This window comes from Henckelia pumila, chromosome 4, assembly GCF_033568475.1.
Source record: "Henckelia pumila isolate YLH828 chromosome 4, ASM3356847v2, whole genome shotgun sequence".
NCBI lineage: Eukaryota > Viridiplantae > Streptophyta > Magnoliopsida > Lamiales > Gesneriaceae > Henckelia > Henckelia pumila.
Genome location: NC_133123.1, coordinates 90928160 through 90951914, shown reverse-complemented (window position 1 = coordinate 90951914; position 23755 = coordinate 90928160). Strand labels below are relative to the sequence as shown.

The following is a 23755-nucleotide window of genomic DNA, read 5'->3' as shown; positions in this document are numbered from 1 at the left end:
AATGAAGACTAATCGAGATATTTGTTTGAGTAATTAACGAGCTTGGACTTTTTATTAAAACACTTAATAAAGCTTAGCCCATTAATTATCATATTTAAAAATTCTAATTTGACATTAAAAATTCCAAATTTTCGTACAAAGTAAATACATGATTTTTAAAATACTCTAAAAGCCCTTAAAATGGCCTAATTAGGTGAAAAATAGGCTTTTAGTCATATATATATAACCCATAATTTTTTATAAATTAATTTTTAAAATAATTATTTAGGACTCTTGAAAACCTTAGGCATTAATTTCAATGAAAACTTTTACCTCGTTCGTCCACGGTCCAGTCTACGCGATCGTAAATCAACTTTTCCTTAAAAATTCATAACTCTCAAAATAATTAGGTTAAATGTCATAATTAAATTTAAAAAATATAAAAATGTCTCATAATTCAAATAAAATATCATTTAAGGGGGATTTGGTGATAAATCCCTATACCCAAACACACATTTACAATCAGACCCCATGTCCCTAAATTCATTACTGCACTCCCTGATACTCATAAATTATTTGTTTGAGATCCCTAGTCAACAAATCACGTTAATTTATATTTATTTTTCTTCCTTCCCTTCTCGTTTTTTTACCCTTCTTTCTCATCCCCTCTTTCACGCACAGTAAATCCCTAGCTATGGAAGACGAAGGCGCCTGTAGAGGAAGCGGAATCTTTTTCTAAAAATTCTACGGTAAATCATCTTCTCCCCTCGGTTCTTTATTTCGTTTTTTTCCTTCTCGTGGATACGATCTTCACTTCACGATTTCTCTTCTCCTCTATTTCAGGAATTCTAAAGTAAATCACTAGCGAAAGTCGTTTGATGATATTGACGGTATTTTTCTAATGACTTCCAATAGCTTTTCATTAGAGGTTTTCGACAGATCTTTTAAGATTCTGTTTTCTTCTGTAGTTAAATTTAAGGACTCTATCAAATCATTTTCCTTTTCAGTGGACGCTTGCAGGGCAACCTCTAGGCTCGAGAGTTTTAATTGGGCTATTATTAATTATGAGACCCACCAAAATATCCTTACAACTTTCAAATATACAACCTAAAATTATTTTAGGACACCGACAATATTAAAATATTTTAAACTCAACCCCATTAATCAATTTTGATTCAATTTTCTTGGTGCGCATGTAATGGATTTTGTTGTTTTGAACGGTGTTAAATGACCGAATCAAAGAAGCAGTAGCAGTAGAGTATTTTGCTCAAACATTTTATAAGAGGCAGTAGTGACTCTATTCAAAATGCTCTTAATCTATTTTTGTTTTTTTTTAAAAAATTGAAGCCTCGCTGATTCCATTTTTCAAGTCATGATTATAGAGTAGATGATTATTTGAATTTGTAAAGCGATGGAGATGACAAAGTATTAATTTATATTCATTTTATCCAAGTTTTTAAGCTGCATTCTGCCGTCATTAAAGGGGCGGAGGAGTAAGGTGACTGTTTATTTTTTGCATTCGAACTCCTTGTGTGGTGCGTTGATTAATTTGTTTTCAATCTACTTTGTGTCAATGGTAATGATATATATATATTTCTGATTGTTTGTTGTGTTGGAAATTATGAGACTGGCATCAATTGTTAAATAAATGATGATATTTATGTGGAGTCAACATGTGCTGATATTTTATGATTATAGTTGAATTGATGTGGTGTTTTAAGTTCAATTTGTTTTTAATGTCGGTTTACTGTAATTATTTTGTGAATTTAATGTTATGATTCAATGATGACTAATATATGTTATTATATTTATGAAGTGATTCCTAAATATTTGTTTTGGGCCATTATTTTTTACTTATCAAGATTTTATTATACCAAGAAATCTAGAAAGTGAAAAAAGATAAATCTCTAACAGTAGGACATATTTGGATTCTCTTTAGTTTGAGTTGGTTTAAGTGTAAGACTTATGTTTGTGTGATTCATCTACATGTTATTGGTATGCTGGTAATTGTACTTCGAATTATAATTTTTTTTAAATTGTCCTTGATTGTTGCGTATTTTGTTCAAATTTATGTGTTTTTATTTAGTGGTTATTATTGTAATATATCTGTCGTAAGGCCACTCTTTTTTTAGTTGTATATATTATAATTTTGTTGTTATAATGTTTTTATAATTTATAAAGACTTTTATTATATTTGGTAAATGTTTTATGAATTTGTGAATGAAGATTTTTTTTATTCTGCTTTTTTGTGAATAATTATTTAAAATTATTTATTTTGTAATTTTCATTAAAAAATTTAACCACTCAGTTGGCGCAGGTACTTGTTTGATTTATTGGCAAAATGGAATCTGGATCTGGATCATCAAATTTTTCATTCCTGTGTAGCTGCGAATATAAAAATGAGATCTATATGATTTCCATCTTTAATGGCTTTGGTTTAATGGAGTTGTTCCTTAATCTTGAGAGAAAATGTAAGGATATTTCTCAGCAAACCGTGACTCTGCAATATCTAGCCCCTCATCAAAAGAAGTATGTGACATTGAATGAAGATGATGATGTTCGTATCATGACTCATCTTCACACATCTATGAGACTGAAAATAATTAATATGAGGGCAGTGAGAAAGGACGAAATGGAAGGCTGCAATCTATAGAGGTAAAAAGTTATTTATTAATATGTACTTCTCACATGGATTTGGTAAGTCATCTACATGGTACAACTTATGATATATTTTTCTCTTCTTGTTTTATATCGTATGTTTTGTGGAGATATGTTGTGAGTGTGCTTGTTATAAGTCTTGATGATGTATCGGGTATAGTTTGTCAAATAACTGATCCATTTCTTTGTTATCTTGATCTCTAGTATTATTTCATTTGTCTTACATTAATAATGAAACGACCCTAACTACTCGCTACTAGACTATAATTAAAATAAAGGAAAATTACGGATTTTTAAAAATTTTGCCATAACCTATTTGTAAAACAAATAAGCCATCAAGACTCAAACAGCAATTTAAATAAGGAAATAAAATTGACTTCAAAACTTAAGTGCGTTAAACATAAACATGCAATCCTAGTAACCACCTCCCGGTTACAGCATAAAGTAAACTAAAGCATTTAAAATTAATTCCAACGATAATCATAAACTTGCAAAAGCGGAAAACGTACTTCAAAACATAAGCTGTAGCACAGGGAATGCACATCCTGGCTATAAGTACTACAAGATCTCAAATAATACTTCATTATTACAAATTTGATAACTGTGCGGAAAAACATAAACTAAAAGGAAGCAACGGTCACTGGGCCTCGCACTACCGATGGCCTCATCCCAGTAGATCACGCCCCTCCGTCTCCTCCACAAAATCCTCACCTGCAAACATTCAAGCATAGTGAGTCTAAAGACTCAACAAGCATAACTAGGATAATAACAAGGGTTTAAAATACGTTATGCAAAAACTCAACTTAAACTGTAATATGCATGAAACTAGAAAGATATAGAAATCATGCATTAATGAACTCACACTATGATAAACTTTAACTTTCATAACATTCAACTTAGACTCATGCATAACTGAAAGACTGACATCAATGCAAAACGAGTCAACTAAAATTGTGAAACTTTAACTTTTAAACTTTTCTTTACTTTTTCCTCTTAGAAATCCGATCCCTGATTTGTGACCCTCTGTTTCGATCATGATCATGGCTGCAGTGCACTATGCCGGCAAGACGACGAGATTTCTCCCGACGAACTTAACCCCTCTATGGCAAGGAGACCGAGATGCCTCCCGATCCCACATTGCCCCTCTGTGGCAAGGGTAAACAAGATGTCTCTTGCTCCTTGCCTAACCTCTATAACCTCTTGGTGAGTAGACCGAGGCATCCCCCGGCCTAGCAACACCCCTCTTGTCACAAACAGATCACTTCATTCAAAAATATTTGCTTTCTTTTCCCTTTTCATTTATAAAGACTCAACTCATACATTAAATGGCATGCAAACAAGTAAACTTCCTTTTTCTTTATTAAACTCAAGAACACGTCAAATGCACACGAATAAGCAATCTTTAAGACATGAGACTCGACTCGAAAATGTGAGTTTAAGGTGGATGAGTGGCTGCCCCTAAGTCCAAAGAAGACAACTTACCCAACAAAATCCTCAAACTTGACTTAACTCGAGCAAGTAAACCGAAAAGCCCTTAACTTTGTCATGCCTTATCCAAAACCCGTCCCGCTTGAACCGACACTCAACAAAAACTCCAAATCATCCCAAGGAATAGGTGGTATCATCAAAAGATCAAAAGAGCAAATTTTCAAAACACAAAAATCGGACAGCCCCTATTCAAAGGAAAAATCTGCACTTACACCCAATTTTGAAAAATCCATAACTCACTCAATTCTTATCCGAATCGAGCCTATTTTATATCGACACGACCACAACGACACAAACTTTACTATGGTTCAGACCAAACACTGCCCAGACCTCAGACCAGCCCTGCCCTGCCCCATGAACAGTACTGCCCTGCACCTCACACACCTCCAATTCCAACAATTCAAACACTTAGCCCACTTTCCTCAAATTATCTCCACACCAAACACCCAAACACCTCAAATAACCTCTCTTAGGACTTTTCCCAAACACTTGGGCTACACTCAATCCACACTTTCACAACACATATCAAGAACATCAAGAATTAACCATCAAAACTCCAAAATGTTGAACAATCAATCAAGACCAATGCAAGACCATTAAATACTTCAACATCAATTAAATTTCAGCCCCTACACATGCAAAATTTTGAAATTTAGGTCCTTATACATTCTGAAAATTCGAATTTTGGCAAGAACATCCATATAAATCCATGTCATTGCACATATACTCAACATTAAATCACATAAACTCAACCCCATAACACATTTAGCAAAATCAGCCCCTTAAATGCCCAAATTCGAAACCCTAACATCACAACATCATGCATTTTTGAAATTATTGCAAGAAGTCTTAGGGGTGGGGGTAGATATTGCTTGAATGTTAGCCCAAAGAAATAGTTACACTTGCCTTCACCAATCTACCAACAAATTTCGAACAAGAAGAGGAGATGAGAGTGGAACTTCAACCAAACACCAAGCTAAGCACCTAGGGGAGCTTCTCCGGTGGCTGGGACGGCGGCAGGTGGCGGCGGACGGCGGCTGGAGGGGTTGGACGGCTTCTTCAAGGGAGAGGGGAGAAGTGGGCGGCTAGGGCTAGGGTTTGGGAGTTAGGGTTTGTGTCTTGATTTTAATTGAAATGTTTTAATGATAGTGTAAATTAAAAGTGTAGTGTATTGTGTGTAGTGTTTTAAAATTTCACTTGTACTAGCAAAAGTACTACTTGTACATTAAAACTTTTTACCTCAAACTTTTTGCTATTTTCAAACTTCTAAATTTAAAATTTCAACTCTCAACATTTTAATTGAAATTCCACTAACCCGGATTTAATAAAATCCTATTTTATGGAAAATTTAGGAAATAACCCAAGAAAATGATAAAATTGCTTTTTGACCCCTAAAAATTCAAAATTTGCATTTTTGGCCAAAACCCCTCTTTTACCTCTAACTTAAAATCTTAAAATTAAAAATCATGAAAATAAACCACCGAAGCCCACCGTCGTCGCCTGGCTGGATAAAAATTACTAACTAAACAGTTCAAGGCATTTAATTCAAATAAGTCAAGCAAGGCTAACTTTAACTGAAACTTAAACAATTAACTTCAAGAAATTTAAAATATAAATACTGAAAATAATTTTAGGCATGATTTTCAAATTTTAGAAGTTCTTGGTGCTACAATTCCTCCCTCCCTAATAAGAAATTTCGTCCTCGAAATTAAAACTTACCAAAAAGCTTCGGATATCGAACTCTGATATCTTCTTCTGCTTCCCAAGTGGCCTCTTCATCCGGATGGTTCTGCCATCTCACCTTGATCATTGGAATCGACTTGTTACGGAGTCTTCTCTCCTGTCTATCCAAAATCCGGATGGGCTTCTCCTCATAGGTCAAGTGAGGAGATAGCTGAAGCGGTTCCGAACTAAGCACATGGGATGGGTTCGAGATGTACTTCCTCAACATCGACACATGAAAGACATTATGGATCTTATCAAGGTTAGGCGGCAAGGCCACTCTATAAGCCAGTACCCCTACCCTATCCAAAATCTCGAAGGGCCCTATGAACCTCGGTGCCAACTTCCCTTTCTTTCCAAACCTCATCACACCCTTCATGGGTGCAATACGGATAAAAACATGATCACCCACCGAGAACTCCAAGTCTCTCCTCCGGTGATCAGCATAGCTCTTCTGCCTACTCTGGGCAGTCCTCATCCTATCACGGATCTTAGCCACTACCTCGGTGGTCAACTGAACAATCTCCGGACCAAAGTCTGATCTCTCACCTATCTCATCCCACAACACTGGAGATCTACACTTCCTCCCATATAGTGCCTCGTAGGGAGCCATGCCAATAGTGGACTGAAAACTGTTATTATACGCGAATTCCACTAGTGGTAGTCTCGACTCCCAACTACCTTGAAAATCAATAGCACATGCCCTCAAAAGATCCTCCAAAATCTGAATCACCCTCTCTGACTGGCCATCAGTCTTCGGGTGAAAGGCGGTGCTAAAAAGTAGCTTAATACCCATAGCAGAATGAATACTCTTCCAAAAAGACGAAGTAAACCGTGGATCTCTATCAGACACTATGGAGACTGGAATACCATGTAGTCTGACTATCTCCCGGATATACAACTCCGCGAACTGAGTCATCGTGAAAGTCATCTTCACCGGTAAAAAGTGAGCCGACTTAGTGAGACGGTCTACAATCACCCAAATGGCATTCAAACCTCTCAATGTCTTCGGCAATCCCACGACAAAATCCATGGAGATATTCTCCCACTTCCACTCCAGAATAGGGAGAGGCTTAAGCAAATAGGCAGGTCTCTGATGCTCTGCCTTAACCTACTGGCATGTCAGACATTCTGACACGAATCGGGCAATGTCACTTTTCATGCCTGGCCACCAATAAAGCTGCTGAAGATCCCGATACATCTTCGTACTACCAGGGTGGATTGAGTACGGCGATGTATGTGCCTCTGCCATGATAGTAACTCGCAGAGAATCACCTGCGGGAACCCAAAATCTACCTCTGTACCTCACAATCCCATCTACCACAGCATACAAACCGCTGCCTTTCTCCTCATCTCTCTGTCTCCACTTCCTGATCTTCTCATCAACTGACTGCGCTGCACGGATACGATCAAAAAGTGTAGTCTGCACACTAAGGGAAGACAAACGGGGAGCTCTACCACTCGCATAAAACTCAAGACCATACCTCTGAATCTCAACCTGCAACGGTCTAGACACTGACAAGGAGGTAATCACTGCAGTCTTCCTGCTCAAAGCATCTGCAACCACATTAGCTTTACCAGGGTGGTAGCTAATATTGCAGTCATAGTCCTTCACCAACTCTAACCACCTACGCTGCCTCATATTCAACTCCTTCTGGGTGAAGAAGTACTTGAGGCTTTTGTGGTCTGTGAAGATCTGACTCTTCTCTCCGTAAAGATAGTGTCTCCAAATCTTAAGAGCAAACACTACCGCTGCCAACTCTAAGTCATGAGTAGGGTAGTTCTTCTCGTGCTCCTTCAATTGCCTAGAAGCATAGGCAATAACTCTGTCTCGCTGCATCAGAACTGCTCCCAATCCCAACTTGGAAGCATCAGTATACACCACAAAATCACCTTGCCCGGATGGCATGGTCAACACTGGCGCTGTCGTAAGAGCTTCCTTCAAAGTATCAAAGCTCCTTTGACACTCGGCACTCCAAACAAACTTGGCGTTCTTCTTAGTCAGCGCTGTCATAGGCACAACAATGGAGGAAAAACCCTTGATAAATTTTCGGTAATAACCGGCTAATCCAAGAAAACTGCGAATCTCAGATGCGCTCCTCGGTATAGACCACTCCTTCACTGCTTGAACCTTTGAAGGGTCTACTTCCACACCGCTCTTAGAAATAATATGACCCAAGAAAGCAACTTTCTCCCACCAGAATTCACACTTATCAAACTTGGCCAACAACTTGTGCTCTCGAAGCATCTCAAGAACGGTCCTCAAATGCTGTTCATGCTCCACTCTATCCTTCGAATAAATGAGGATGTCATCGATGAAAACAATGACAAAGCGGTCCAAGTAAGGCTGAAACACGCAGTTCATAAGATCCATGAAAACCGCGGGCGCGTTCGTCATCCCAAACGGCATCACAAGGAACTCGTAATGACCGTAACGAGTCCTAAAAGCTGTCTTCGCCACATCTGACTCCTTCACCTTCAACTGGTGATAACCTGAACGAAGATCAATCTTCGAAAAGACGGATGCACCTTGCAATTGATCGAAGAGGTCCTCGATCCTAGGTAATGGGTACTTGTTCTTCACAGTCACTCCGTTCAAACCTCGGTAGTCTATGCACAATCTTAGACTACCGTCCTTCTTCTTAACGAAGAGAATTGGTGCGCCCCATGGGGAGAAACTAGGGCGAATGAATCCCTTGTCAAGCAACTATTGAATCTGCTCTTTTAACTCCTTCATTTCGGTAGGAGCCAACCTGTACGGTGCCTTGGAGATAGGCACAGTACCGGGAACCAAATCTATAGAGAAACTCACTTCTCTATCGGGCGGAATTCCCACAACATCGCTAGGGAACACATCCTCAAACTCCCTGACGATAGCCACATCAGAAATAACTGGTCGCTTTGGCAGCTCTGTCAAAGATAAACTGGCTAGAAATGACTCGCACCCACTAAGTACAAGCCTCTGAGCTTGCAAAGTAGAAATGACTCGAGTCTTCCTCAAGCTCTTAGCAGCCTCAAACCAAAACGGTTCCTCGCCCTCAGGCCTGACTAGTACTGACCTTTGCTGAAAATCTATCATCACTGCATTCTTCGTCATCCAATCCATCCCAAGAATCAGGTCAAACTCTGGCAAAGGTAGCACTATGAGGTCTGCTACCACTGACTGACCCTGCAAAAGCAATACAAGGTCTCTCACCAAGCTCCTGGTGGATAGCTCTTCCCCTGAGGGGATAGTAACTGAGAATCCAACCTCCAATTCCTCGCTCTGAATGCCCCTCTCAAGGGCAAAAGACTCCGATATAAAGGAATGGGTAGCCCCTGAGTCTAATAAGGCCCTCGTGGCTACGCCTGCCACAACAATCCTACCTGCATAGCATTAGTTACAACGACAAAAGGTTGAAGTTAAAACCACGAGTTCTACTTAGGCTCATTCTAATTCAACAATTCCCAAACAAGATACTATTCATGCTAAACAGTCAAAAGACCTAAGACAAACAGCAAGATACTTAGAGAAGACCTCAAACAAGCAAAGACTTAGAGTCACATGCATCTACAAATCTTTAACTGCTCTAACCCAAAAGTTAAGATATTACCTGTGAGAAGAGTAGTGTCTGGGTCGGCCTGCTCGGCCTCCATCACGAACACTCTGCCCTGCACGGGCCTCCTCAGCTCTGGACAATGGGTAGACATATGTCCTGGCTTCTTGCACTTGAAGCAAACTCCAGCATCCTTCAAACACTTCCCAAAATGCGGACGATGGCAAAACTGACAAATAGGCTTCTCCCCAGCCTTGGGAGGAACCTATCTCTGGGCCTGACGCCCCTGCGGTGCCTGCTGTCCCTGCTGTCTCGGGGGTCCATGATACGGCTTCTTGCCGTGCTGCTGCTGCTGAGAGTGTCCCTGATGAGGGAAGGGCCTCTTGCCATGCGCCTCCGTGCTAATATCTCTCAGCGTCTGCTCGGACCTCAAGGCACGCCTCAGTGCTGAAGCATAATCATATGGCTCAGCCATCAGCACATCCCTACGGATGGTAGGTCGAAGCCCTACAAGAAAGTGCTCCAGCTTCTCTTTCTCATCATCTCCAATCAAAGGCACGAAATGGTAGCCCCTCTCGAACTTCACCACAAACTGTGCCACCGACAAGTCTCCCTGTCTCAAGCTCATAAACTCCGTCTTCAAACGGCCTCTCACATCAGCAGTAAAATACTTCTCAAAGAACAGCTTCTTGAACTCAATCCAAGGTAGAGTAGCTGGGTCCACAATCTTCTCCATTCCCTCCCACCAGAGGGCGGCATAATCCTGGAGGAGAAACACAGCACACCTCACTCTATCTGGATCTCCCAGCTGCATGTAGCGAAAGATCACCTCTAGTGAGCGAATCCAACCCTCCGCTATCAATGGATCAGTGGTGCCAGCGAAGTCCTTCGGATTCATCTTCCGGAACTGCTCATAAACAGTCCCCATCCCAGCTCTAGGAGCATCCGCATGACGCTTGAGGATACGGGCCAATCCTGCTAGCACCTGCCCTCCTATATCCACCTGCGGCGGCGGTGGAGGCATAACTGCACGCGGATCACGACGACGAGCCATCTAAACGCATTGAGAAAATCCAACATTCAAATTTCATGCCTTAGAAAATATTTTTACTTCAAATTTAAACTTCTCAATAACTCAAGAAACTAATACATCAAAACTTAAACAGATAGAGACATTAAACTTAAATCTTACAGACTTTGAGGCGAGATCCCCTGAGTTTCAGCAACCGGCAGTAGGCTCAGCCCAAACCAAGACCGTGCTCTGATACCAACTGAAACGACCCTAACTACTCGCTACTAGACTATAATTAAAATAAAGGAAAATTACGGATTTTTAAAAATTTTGCCATGACCTATTTGTAAAACAAATAAGCCATCAAGACTCAAACATCAATTTAAATAAGGAAAGAAAATTGACTTCAAAACTTAAGTGCGTTAAACATAAACATGCAATCCTAGTAACCACCTCCCGGTTACAGCATAAAGTAAACTAAAGCATTTAAAATTAATTCCAACGATAATCATAAACTTGCAAAAGCGGAAAACGTACTTCAAAACATAAGCTATAGCACAGGGAATGCACATCCTGGCTATAAGTACTACAAGATCTCAAATAATACTTCATTATTACAAATTTGATAACTGTGCGGAAAAACATAAACTAAAAGGAAGCAACGGTCACTGGGCCTCGCACTACCGATGGCCTCATCCCAGTAGATCACGCCCCTCCGTCTCCTCCACAAAATCCTCACCTGCAAACATTCAAGCATAGTGAGTCTAAAGACTCAACAAGCATAACTAGGATAATAACAAGGGTTTAAAATACGTGATGCAAAAACTCAACTTAAACTGTAATATGCATGAAACTAGAAAGATATAGAAATCATGCATTAATGAACTCACACTATGATAAACTTTAACTTTCATAACATTCAACTTAGACTCATGCATAACTGAAAGACTGACATCAATGCAAAACGAGTCAACTAAAATTGTGAAACTTTAACTTTTAAACTTTTCTTTACTTTTTCCTCTTAGAAATCCGATCCCTGATTTGTGACCCTCTGTTTCGATCATGATCATGGCTGCAGTGCACTATGCCGGCAAGACGACGAGATTTCTCCCGACGAACTTAACCCCTCTATGGCAAGGAGACCAAGATGCCTCCCGATCCCACATTGCCCCTCTGTGGCAAGGGTAAACAAGATGTCTCTTGCTCCTTGCCTAACCTCTATAACCTCTTGGTGAGTAGACCGAGGCATCCCCCGGCCTAGCAACACCCCTCTTGTCACAAACAGATCACTTCATTCAAAAATATTTGCTTTCTTTTCCCTTTTCATTTATAAAGACTCAACTCATACATTAAATGGCATGCAAACAAGTAAACTTCCTTTTTCTTTATTAAACTCAAGAACACGTCAAATGCACACGAATAAGCAATCTTTAAGACATGAGACTCGACTCGAAAATGTGAGTTTAAGGTGGATGAGTGGCTGCCCCTAAGTCCAAAGAAGACAACTTACCCAACAAAATCCTCAAACTTGACTTAACTCGAGCAAGTAAACCGAAAAGCCCTTAACTTTGTCATGCCTTATCCAAAACCCGTCCCGCTTGAACCGACACTCAACAAACACTCCAAATCATCCCAAGGAATAGGTGGTATCATCAAAAGATCAAAAGAGAAAATTTTCAAAACACAAAAATCGGACAGCCCCTATTCAAAAGAAAAATCTGCACTTACACCTAATTTTGAAAAATCCATAACTCACTCAATTCTTATCCGAATCGAGCCTATTTTATATCGATGCGACCACAACGACACGAACTTTACTATGGTTCAGACCAAACACTGCCCAGACCTCAGACCAGCCCTGCCCTGCCCCGTGAACAGTACTGCCCTGCACCTCACACACCTCCAATTCCAACAATTCAAACACTTAGCCCATTTTCCTCAACTTATCTCCACACCAAACACCCAAACACCTCAAATAACCTCTCTTAGGACTTTTCCCAAACACTTGGGCTACACTCAATCCACACTTTCACAACACATATCAAGAACATCAAGAATTAACCATCAAAACTCCAAAATGTTGAACAATCAATCAAGACCAATGCAAGACCATTAAATACTTCAACATCAATTAAATTTCAGCCCCTACACATGCAAAATTTCGAAATTTAGGTCCTTATACATTCTGAAAATTCGAATTTTGGCAAGAACATCCATATAAATCCATGTCATTGCACATATACTCAACATTAAATCACATAAACTCAACCCCATAACACATTTAGCAAAATCAGCCCCTTAAATGCCCAAATTCAAAACCCTAACATCACAACATCATGTATTTTCGAAATTATTGCAAGAAGTCTTAGGGGTGGGGGTAGATATTGCTTGAATGTTAGCCCAAAGAAATAGTTACACTTGCCTTCACCAATCTACCAACAAATTTCGAACAAGAAGAGGAGATGAGAGTGGAACTTCAACCAAAAACCAAGCTAAGCACCTAGGGGAGCTTCTCCGGTGGCTGGGACGGCGGCAGGCGGCGGCGGACGGCGGCTGGGCGGCGGCTGGAGGGGTTGGACGGCTTCTTCAAGGGAGAGGGGAGAAGTGGGCGGCTAGGGCTAGGGTTTGTGTCTTGATTTTAATTGAAATATTTTAATGATAGTGTAAATTAAAAGTGTAGTGTATTGTGTGTAGTGTTTTAAAATTTCACTTGTACTAGCAAAAGTACTACTTGTACTATTAAAACTTTTTACCTCAAACTTTTTGCTATTTTCAAACTTCTAAATTTAAAATTTCAACTCTCAACATTTTAATTGAAATTTCACTAACCCGGATTTAATAAAATCCTATTTTATGGAAAATTTAGGAAATAACCCAAGAAAATGATAAAATTGCTTTTTGACCCCTAAAAATTCAAAATTTGCATTTTTGGCCAAAACCCCTCTTTTACCTCTAACTTAAAATCTTAAAATTAAAAATCTTGAAAATAAACCACCGAAGCCCACCGTCGTCGCCTGCCTGGATAAAAATTACTAACTAAACAGTTCAAGGCATTTAATTCAAATAAGTCAAGCAAGGCTAACTTTAACTGAAACTTAAACAATTAACTTCAAGAAATTTAAAATATAAATACTGAAAATAATTTTTGGCATGATTTTCAAATTTTAGAAGTTCTTGGTGCTACAAATAATTTTGTAGAAGGTACAAAATGGAAGGTTAACATATATTTCCATTACTTAAAATAGGGTTGAATGTGAAGATGAGATGGTGAGTAGTAATGATAATCATCTTGAAGTTGGTTTTTTAAGAAACTCCATAGACGTTTGGAGTTACTGCATCCGTGGAGAGGGTCAGGTTTTTAAAGACGCTGCTGAATTTAGAGTTTATGCTAAAAATTATGCAATTAGTACGAGACGTTCTTTTTTGTACAAAAAGAATGATAATGAGAAGATCATTCTTGTGTGTGCTGCTAACAATTGTTCTTGGAGAATTTATGCCTCGCGACATAAAGCTGACAATCTCTTTGGCATTAGAAAATGTAATCTGATACATACATGTGGAGATGACAATCTTCGTTCTAGAGGACATCCTAGAGCTGATTCTGCTTGGGTTTCCAATATTGTGGTGGAAAGACTGAGGGGAGAGCCGTCATATACCATGTATGATTTTGAAAGATATACAAAGAGATTTTGGGGTCGAGCTCAGTTACCACAAGGCTTGGAAAGGGAAAGAATTGTCTATGCATGACATTCACGGTGTGGATGATGAGTTTTATGATAAATTAAGATGGTATTGTAGTGCCATCAAAGAAACTAATCCTGGAAGTATTGTTGAGTGTGAAATTGAACAATGCAGTAATAAATTTAAACGGCTATTCATATGCTTCAATGCATGTGCAACTGGTTTTGTCCATGGATGTAGGCCATTGGTTTTCTTGGATGGCACACACATAAAAAGTAAGCACAAGGGAAATATTTTGGTTGCTGTTGTGAAAGATGCTAATGATGATCTTTTTACATTAGCGTACGCAGTTGTGGATGCTGAAAATGATGATAATTGGAGATGGTTTTGTTTCCAACTTAAAGGTGATCTGTGTTTACATAATTGTACGAGGTTCGATGAGTACACTTTTTTCTCTGATCGGCATCCCGGAATAATCAAGGGTCTTGAGTTAATATTCCCAAGCAGTCAACATGCTTATTGTCTACGTCATTTGGTAGATAATTTTGTGAAACAGGTTGGTAAATAATTTAATGTTTTTGTCGTGACATATTTTTTTAAAATATTATAGTATTATATATTTTTTTGTTTACAATATTTTATACGTTTTTTGTACGTAGGTGATGCGAAGATACCCGCTTCACAACAAGAAACATTGGTCATCTGTGTTCAAAAAAGCTGCATATGCTCCATCGAAGTCGAAGTTTGAACAACATATTAACAATATTCTTACGTCAATGCCACTTTCCAAAGACTTCATTGTCTATTCATGTCTAGAAAGGTGGGCAAATGCATTGTTTCGTGGAAATCGATGAGGTGTAATAAACAATAATATGGCAGAGTGTTGGAATAGTTGGGTTAAAGCGGCACAATTTCTTCCTATTGTGGGCATGGTGGACCACATACGCATTCAAATTATGGACATGATGCACAGACGACGTGAAGCGACAATGAAGATGAAAAAAAGGTTGAGTCCATCAAAAGAGAATGTTCTTGCAAGAACATATGCTGAATCTCGCAACTTGCAAGTACGCAAGGCAAGTGGTTGGAGTTTTGAGGTTGTGGACGGGGACAAATAGTTAGCTGTTGATTTGTTTTCTACAAGTTGTTCCTGCAAAGCCTGGCAGCTTAATAGACTTCCATGCAAGCATGCATGTGCCGCGATAGAGTCCAAGTCATTGTTTATATATGACTTTTGTGACAAATACTTTACGATGGAGTTATATCATGAAAGTTACGCAGGAATCCTAAATCCAATTCCTACATTTGAAATGCATGAATCTAATGTCAGTCACATGCTTGTAATCAATCCTCCCGGTGTTCGAAGCCAACCTGGTCGAAGAAGAACAAAAAGGATACCATCGCAAGTAGTACTCCGGGCGTCAAAGTGTGGTCGGTGTCGTAAACAAGGCCACAATCGACGAAGTTGCAAAGAACCCATTTCCTAGCCTTTGGATTATTTTTTGTTAACATGTTTTGGTAGTTTTGCGTACAAGTAATATTTTCATCCTATATTTGTGTCTTGAAATATTATGATTTATTTGAAAAAAGAAACTAATATGTTTTCTAATTCATAGGAAAATGAGGATGGTAGATCACAGACTTTGTGAAACCACGTCTACAAAACGGTTTACTCGATCCGGTGGAAGTATTAGTGATGCATCATACCCTTGATCCTTTTGCAAGACTCTATTTTATTTTATTCTATAATGTTAGTCGTAAGCCATGTACCTATATGGTGGTGATTTCGACTTGTTTTCAGTGACTTATTTCTTCTTGTTCTGGGTAGGTATACTTTCTGTTGCAAACATGAATATGCATATTTTGTAGAAATTTTAAATTTGTATCATTTCTGCCCAATTTTACTTTCTTGTCATATCTTTGTTTGCTAGTGAGTATAAACTTCTGCTTGCATTGTGATTATTTTCAATAAATTGTGATTATTTTCACTATACCAAATATTATGTAAAAATAATTTCTTTAACATTAGATGCAAATGACATCAAGATTTTAGTTCCACCAATAAACTACTTCAAGGAGATGAGATACTTTGAAAGTGTAGCACATCTGTCTTCCAAATATATGTGCTCGAATACCATTGTTATGTGCTAAAATAGGCCAAGATTATGCCGGAATTTATCCGATATATGCTAACTTTAAGCTATTTCAATACCGAATATTATGTAAAAATAATTTCTTTAACATTAGATGCAAATCACATCAAGATTTTTATTTCCACCACTAAACTACTTCAAGGAGATGAGATATTTTGAAAGTGTAGCACATCTTTCTTCCAAATATATGTACTCGAATACCCTTGTTATGTGCTAAAATAGGCCAATATTATGCCGGAATTTACCGGATATATGCTAACTTTAAGCTATTTCTATACCGAATATTATGTAAAAATAATTTCTTAACATTAGATGCAAAGGACATCAAAAATTTTATTTCCACCACTAAACTACTTCAAGGAGATGAGATACTTTGAATGTGTAACACATCTTTCTTCCAAATATATGTGCTCGAATACCCTTGTTATATGCTAAAATAGGCCAATATTATGCCGGAATTTATCCGATATATGCTAACTTTAAGCTATTTCCATACCGAATATTATGTAAAAATAATTTCTTTAACATTAGATGCAAATGACATCAAGATTTTTATTTCCACCACTAAACTACTTCAAGGAGATGAGATACTTTGAAAGTGTAGCACATCTTTTTTCCAAATATATGTGCTCGAATACCCTTGTTATATGCTAAAATAGGCCAAGATTATGCCGGAATTTATCCGATATATGCTACTTTAAGCTATTTCTATACCAAATATTATGTAAAAATAATTTTTTTAACATTAGATGCAAATGACATCAAGATTTTTATTTCCACCACTAAACTACTTCAAGGAGATGAGATACTTTGAAAGTGTAGCACATCTTTCTTCCAAATATATGTGCTCGAATACCTTTGTTATGTGCTAAAATAGGCCAATATTATGCCTTAATTTATCCGATATATGCTAACTTTAAGCTATTTCTATACCGAATATTATGTAAAAATAATTTCTTAACATTAGATGCAAAGGACATCAAAAATTTTATTTCCACCACTAAACTACTTCAAGGAGATGAGATACTTTGAAAGTGTAACACATCTTTCTTCCAAATATATGTGCTCGAATACCCTTGTTATGTGCTAAAATAGGCCAATATTATGCCGGAATTTATCCGATAAATGCTAACTTTAAGCTATTTCCATACCGAATATTATGTAAAAATAATTTCTTTAACATTAGATGCAAAGGACAACAAAAATTTTATTTCCACCAATAAACTACTTCAAGGAGATGAAATACTTTGAAAGTGTAGCACATCTTTCTTCCAAATATATGTGCTCGAATACCCTTGTTATGTGCTAAAATAGGCCAATATTATGCCGGAATTTATCCGATATATGCTAACTTTAAGCTATTTCCATATCGAATATTATGTAAAAATAATTTCTTTAACATTAGATGCAAAGGACATCAAAAATTTTATTTCCACCAATAAACTACTTCAAGGAGATGAGATACTTTGAAAGTGTAGCACATCTTTCTTCCAAATATATGTGCTCGAATACCCTTGTTATGTGCTAAAATAGGCCAAGATTATGCCGGAATTTATCCGATATATGCTAAATTTAAGCTATTTCTATACCAAATATTATGTAAAAATAATTTCTTTAACATTAGATGCAAATGACATCAAGATTTTTATTTCCACTACTAAACTACTTCAAGGAGATGAGATACTTTGAAAGTGTAGCACATCTTTCTTCCAAATATATGTGCTCGAATACCCTTGTTATGTGCTAAAATAGGCCAATATTATGCCGGAATTTATCCGATATATGCTAACTTTAAGCTATTTCTATACCGAATATTATGTAAAAATAATTTCTTAACATTAGATGCAAAGGACATCAAAAATTTTATTTCCACCACTAAACTACTTCAAGGAGATGAGATACTTTGAAAGTGTAACATATCTTTCTTCCAAATATATGTGCTCGAATTGTAGTGGCCCGTATCCAAAACTAATGATTAATGAGTAATGAGTAATTAAATCGTATAATCATGTCGGGATTAAGTAAAACATGATTAAGGAAATTCCAGAAGGGTTAACGGATTCCAGAAATGGATCCAGGACACTCGAAAATGGCTTAGAGGGTTTCATGACTCGAGTGGGATCGAAACCACCGATCCAGGATCGGAGCCTCCGATCTTGGTGAGTTCGGAACCACATCGGAAGCAGGGAGATCGGAACGTCCGATCAGGATCGGAGCTTCCGATGGCTGTCGGTGACAGGTGTGTGGTTGCATGTGGACCGAATTGACAAGTAGCGAACGGAACTTCCGATCGGGGAACGGAGCTTCCGATCTAAACGAACGGAGCTTCCGATCGAGGAACGGAGCTTCCGATCGATGCCTATAAATATGAGGTCCGAGCTCCTCATTATTTGCCAATTCCGAGTTGCTCTCCTTCGCCTAGTAGCTCTATTTTAGGGCTTTGGGTACTCTTATTTTAGAGTTGGAGTAGAGAATATATTTTAGCATAGTCAGACAGTGTCTGACATAGTAGCTGAGCAGTACTCGTTTAGCGGAGCAGCGCTCGAGGCTGTGGAGCTGCAGCAGGGGTGTGCCCCTAGTTGCGGGATAGTCGCCATCAGTGGGCTGACGACGGACGCAGGTATAGCTATGGTCTCCTTAAATTATTTAGGAGTATGCAATAGCTTAGTTAAGGCTTTTAGCGCTTATTGAATGATGCATGGGTATTTGCATTGTAGACTTGATGATAAGCTTGGAACCTAGAGTGGGACTACTAGGACTGCCTTAGAAAGGTACGTAAGTACTGACTGAGATTGCCAGCGGATATGCATGCTTATATGTTGCATTTATGTGTTTGCATGTTATTATTGTTATGCGACATGTGCATATCATCTTGTGCCTGTACATCTGTATATCTTTCGAGATGAGCCAGTTAGGGTTGCTCAGCCCTGTTAGGACGTTTGATATTGAGTACCCTTAGGTACTGATATCTAGAGGACTCCGCGGTCCGCGTCCGGGATTTGGGAATGAGTGGTCGCACACAGTGGTTAGCTACCCCGATGTGACGAGCTTATATTCCAGGCGCCAGTCTGAGCAGTTTGTATACAGTTATCCCAGATATGGATACCGTGTCATTTGCATGCATCATATTTGTATGTTTATCCGTATTTGCGTATTGAGCTTAGAGCTCACGTTCAGTCTTTTCTGTATATCTGGACACCCTATTCGACGGGGCAGATTTAGGTGCAGGGTTTGAGCACCAGGAGCTTGGAGAAATCAGTGACCTTGAAGACAGCAGGATTAGCTGTAGGTTTTATTTAAAGTTATTTGATTGGGTTGTATGATCGAATCTGTTTAACCGGTTGTATTCCGCCGGTCTTTTTATATTTAAGTCTTCCGCAGCGATGTTATTTAATGCATGTTTTATTATGCTCTTATCTCTGATTAGGTAGTGGATCCGGGATGGGTCGCTACATTTATTGGTATCAGAGCAATGCATGCAAGGGACTTAGGAAATTGATAATTAGACTTCTTGATTATCCTTGTAGGATTGATTGAGGCCCAGCGAAAGAAGATTTGGTTCTTCATTGCCGAGGTTTGCGACATAAGTCTTTACTATAAGGAATGCAACAGTGATGAGAACACCAGTAGTAGCATATCGATAGATAGACTGACTGCTGTGGACAGTTCATCATTCGATGCATTGGGATGTTGATCGAAGAATATATGCATTCCAGCCAAGGAAGACTGGAAGAGAAGATCGAGTATATCGCGTCAGATACCTCTGAGGGCTTTTTGGAACGAATGGTGTTTAATAATCCATGTGGTTCCAGTCCTCGAATATTCTCCACTCGTAGTTGGAGAGATTGTCAGATATATATTTACCAAGGAATGCTTCGAGTGCCTAAGGCATGGCAGGTTCCTAGCGTAAGGTCTGTAAACTCATGCAGAACATGGTTTTGCCGGTATGCTTGCATTGATGCTTTTGTTAGGCATACGGGAAACTTCATGTTCAAAAGCATGATTCGGATACAAAAAGAACGCTGATGGTAGATCGCGAGCAAAAGAAATCGACCGACATGCACTGACGCAGAGCATAGCTGGTTAGCTATTACGTGCCATTTCTCCGGAGTTCTTCGCGGGAGGACATGTAGAGAGACTTGGACGAGAGTATGCTTGTATCGATGCGTGTGTCGATGGGAAGCTTCATGCTCAAGGAACGAAGACAAGATTTGATGATTTTAAATACTGTATTGTTGTAGTTGTAAACAGTATTTCAGTTGTAATAAATCGTCAGAATGTGGTTGTATCAGTTCAAGTTATTGGATGTACATTCGTTGTATTTTGAATACTGTATGTATTACATGGGATTGTAATAAAGGAAATTGTACATAACTTGACGTAATGATACATGTTTTATTTATTCAGCAATTCGTGATTGATTGCAAGTAATTTTATAAAGTTTGGCTTGGAATTAGTTGATTGGTAATCAACTAGGTTAGCTCATGGATTTTGGGTAAGCCAACGGTAACGAATTGAAGTGTGGTTAGTCTAGGTGTTTTCCTAGGATTGACCTATTTAGTCATTTGACTGGGTTAGTGCCATTGATGAGATGATTCATCTGGGGGCATGGGATTATTGATCTTGTTTTGGAATTTTGAGTTTCGTTCTAGGTGATTTCCGTAGATCAATAACTTGATTAACCTTCATAGGTTGAGACTTCGTGATGATGGGATTTCATCGGGATACCAAGTCGAGTATATATATACCGAGAGTTGTGGACTATGACCATGACTAGACATGATGGAGCGCGACCCTATGCCAATGTTACTCTGGGAGTCTTTCGTACTTTGGAGAATGTCTGGAAGCCTTCGTGCTTCAGGATTGGCGGTTGGAAGGCTACTAGTCTAGAGTTGTGGTAACAGTCACAACGGGGTATGAATTTGGATTAGTTGCCTTGGTTAGGTATCAGTGGTTTAGATATCATCTGACTGTCGTCAGAGATATTGGCTGTTTAAGTATCTGTGGTTTAGATATCGTCTGACTGTCGTCAGAGATGTTGCTTTGGATTTTGTCATAAGGACCAGTCTTGGAGGGATTTCCTTGACAAGTGCGTACTCTGAGCAGATAGTTTTAGACTATTGGTTGCTGCTAGACTAGTGGATCTAGTCGGTGTTTGGATGCTCTGGTGATAGGGGCTAACTAGGAGTTTGGTTTGTGAACTTCCTATAACGTTTGACTCAAGGATTAGTATTTCTTTCAGCATTGATGGTTTCCTTCAGTGATAGATTATATCCGATGCTAAGGATTGTACATGACGATTTGAGGCGTGAGGATAGCGTGATTTGTGCCAGTGTACACTTGGTGGTGATTTCAGGTGGGACACCGCGGCAAGCAACCTCAGTCTCGATTTGTTGCAGTCTTAGCAAGAGATATAATTATCAGGAGTATGTTCAACGATAGTTGAAATCATTCGGACTTGTATTGCGGCTTGAGTTGAACAAGTCCTTATGATCATCTTGGATGAAGATAGACAGTGGATAGTATGTCTAGACTGGTGCAGGTTTAGCACTAGTGACTACTTGTAACTGTTGTCTGACTCTGTCAAAGATGAGTGATTGAATTAGCTGTGATTCTTTTGATTTCAAGTATTTGGAATCTGCGGACGTGTGGCAGTGAGATCATTGATAGTGATCGGCCATGGGATTTTTCTTTGATCTGTGATTGTCTGATTAGAATTTGTATCGTCAGGCATAACAAGAGCTACAGTAGATCAACTTGATTGATCAGAATATTCCAATTGGTACTGATTGGGATATAGTGAATCAAGAAGTGCTGGAATAGTACTTAAGTATGGTATGCTATGATATAGCGATTCAAGTGCATTTAAGAAATTCTTTAGTCGCTAAGGAATCTCCAGGGATGCGGGAATTGAGACTTTTGGATTCTGCGGATCACGAAAGTGGTCATTAGTTTTCTTTTGCGATCGTAGTTGTTGGTAACGTTGCTTTGGCTACCAGTGACGGATTTTGATCTGAACATTGCTTGGTTTTAGCAATGATTTATTCAGTTGCGGAAAAAGGATTCAGTGATTGTTCCAGGGTTGTCAGTGAACGAATTTTGGAGACTGTTAGTCGGAATGATCAGCTTGGGTGCTTCCAGCAGATTTCTCAAGAGTTGTTCTTGAGCGGTAATTCGACAAGTGCTTTTGGATTTCAATGAGCATTAGCATGATAGCATTAGTTGTTTCATGGGATGAGACAACAGCTGAGACTTGTGTTTCTGAGTCTGGCAGGATTGTTGTCACTGATATCCCAGTGCGTTCTGATATGCTGTGTCATTGAAAGGATTTGATAACGTAATTGCCATCCGTATTGATAGATTCTGTGCGGGATTGCGGTAAATCAGTTTGGTTATCCCCGCTAGGGAGCCAAGGGTTTGGTTATCTGGAACAGGATTAACCGGAATCGTTTTCGTTGATACTATCTCTAGTTCTGATATGGAAGTAAACATCTGATTGAGACTACTGCTGAGGATGGTGTGGTCCATCTGGGAGCTTCAGCATGATGTTAGTGAATTTCGAGACGACGACCTCGAAGAATGCTTTTAGACAAGAAATTGTGTATAAGGATCTTATCACAATTGGGGTTAGTAATCTTTATTTGCTAGTTGTTGTTCTTTGGGAACATTTGTTGGCCAATGGCAGGGTGAGTACTGAAAGTACATACTATGACGCCAGAAATTGTCAGGATTTTGTTGTTATCCATGGCAGGATGACTAATGTAATCGAGTAGATGCTATCTACGATGGCGAGATTCGGATCAAGGTTTATCGCAATTATTCTAAGGATTTCAAATGGTTAGAGTCGCGTGTAGTGGTGCGATTGCTCTACGAGCGGGTGGCCGGTAGCTGCCATTTCTATTCGCATAAGGTACTGTTTTGGAAAATATATTTTATCCTTCGTGATAAAAAGTAACTCACACGAGTTCTTGGAAAAAGGATATCTAGTATTTGACCGAGAGTTGAATCTAGGTCGATTGTTTAGGGCTTTTCGATAACATCAAGAGATGAGATGTTACCGTTAGACCAGTGAGATACAATGTGTTGTATCTTGTTCTCTAGTTGGACTGCGATGGAGTTCGTACATATCTATAGATAACTGCTGATTAATTACTATCTTAGCAAGGGTGTCATTGCTAAGATTTGTAGGCAGTGTGACTGATTCAATGGGCAATTTGGACCGAAGGTGCCTTGTTGTTGAGGTTATCGATGGATGACTGACGGTAGCCAATAGTGTTACACTATTTTATCAAGGATTGGGTCTGTCGAAGGTTATTCGACCCAATATTTGGAACCGGAACTATTACTGAATTGGACAAGTGGTTTGTACTATATTCCAAGGTTTACCTTAGATTTCGAGGACGAAATCCTTTTAAGGTGGTGGGAATGTAGTGGCCCGTATCCAAAACTAATGATTAATGAGTAATGAGTAATTAAATCGTATAATCATGTCGGGATTAAGTAAAACATGATTAAGGAAATTCCAG

General features: G+C 38.9%; 1 protein-coding gene and 1 long non-coding RNA gene across 3 annotated transcripts; both read left to right on the top strand.

Moving 5' to 3' along the window:
- Positions 1-530: 530 nt before the first annotated feature.
- On the top strand, positions 531-15964 carry LOC140864829 (uncharacterized). 2 transcript variants are annotated; one of them, XR_012144367.1, is made up of 4 exons: positions 537-728; positions 823-869; positions 2297-2634; positions 15693-15964. It is a non-coding gene; the product is annotated as an uncharacterized lncRNA (long non-coding RNA). The 2 variants fall into 2 exon arrangements; XR_012144366.1 differs by lacking the exon at positions 15693-15964 and having other exon boundaries at positions 531-728; positions 2297-2851.
- Positions 13487-15637, top strand: LOC140864828 (uncharacterized). The gene is made up of 2 exons (XM_073269212.1): positions 13487-14632; positions 14736-15637. The coding sequence occupies exons 1-2, from the start codon at positions 14057-14059 to the stop codon at positions 14928-14930; spliced, it is 771 nt and encodes a 256-aa protein (XP_073125313.1). The 5' UTR covers positions 13487-14056; the 3' UTR covers positions 14931-15637.
- Positions 15965-23755: the final 7791 nt, after the last annotated feature.

Bases quoted from the DNA above. Each gene is read 5' to 3' on its own strand.
- LOC140864828 (XM_073269212.1), top strand. From the start codon at position 14,057: ATGATTTTGAAAGATATACAAAGAGATTTTGGGGTCGAGCTCAGTTAC. The intron at 14,633-14,735 runs GTTGGTAAATAA...TTTTGTACGTAG, and splicing joins TAGATAATTTTGTGAAACAG to GTGATGCGAAGATACCCGCT.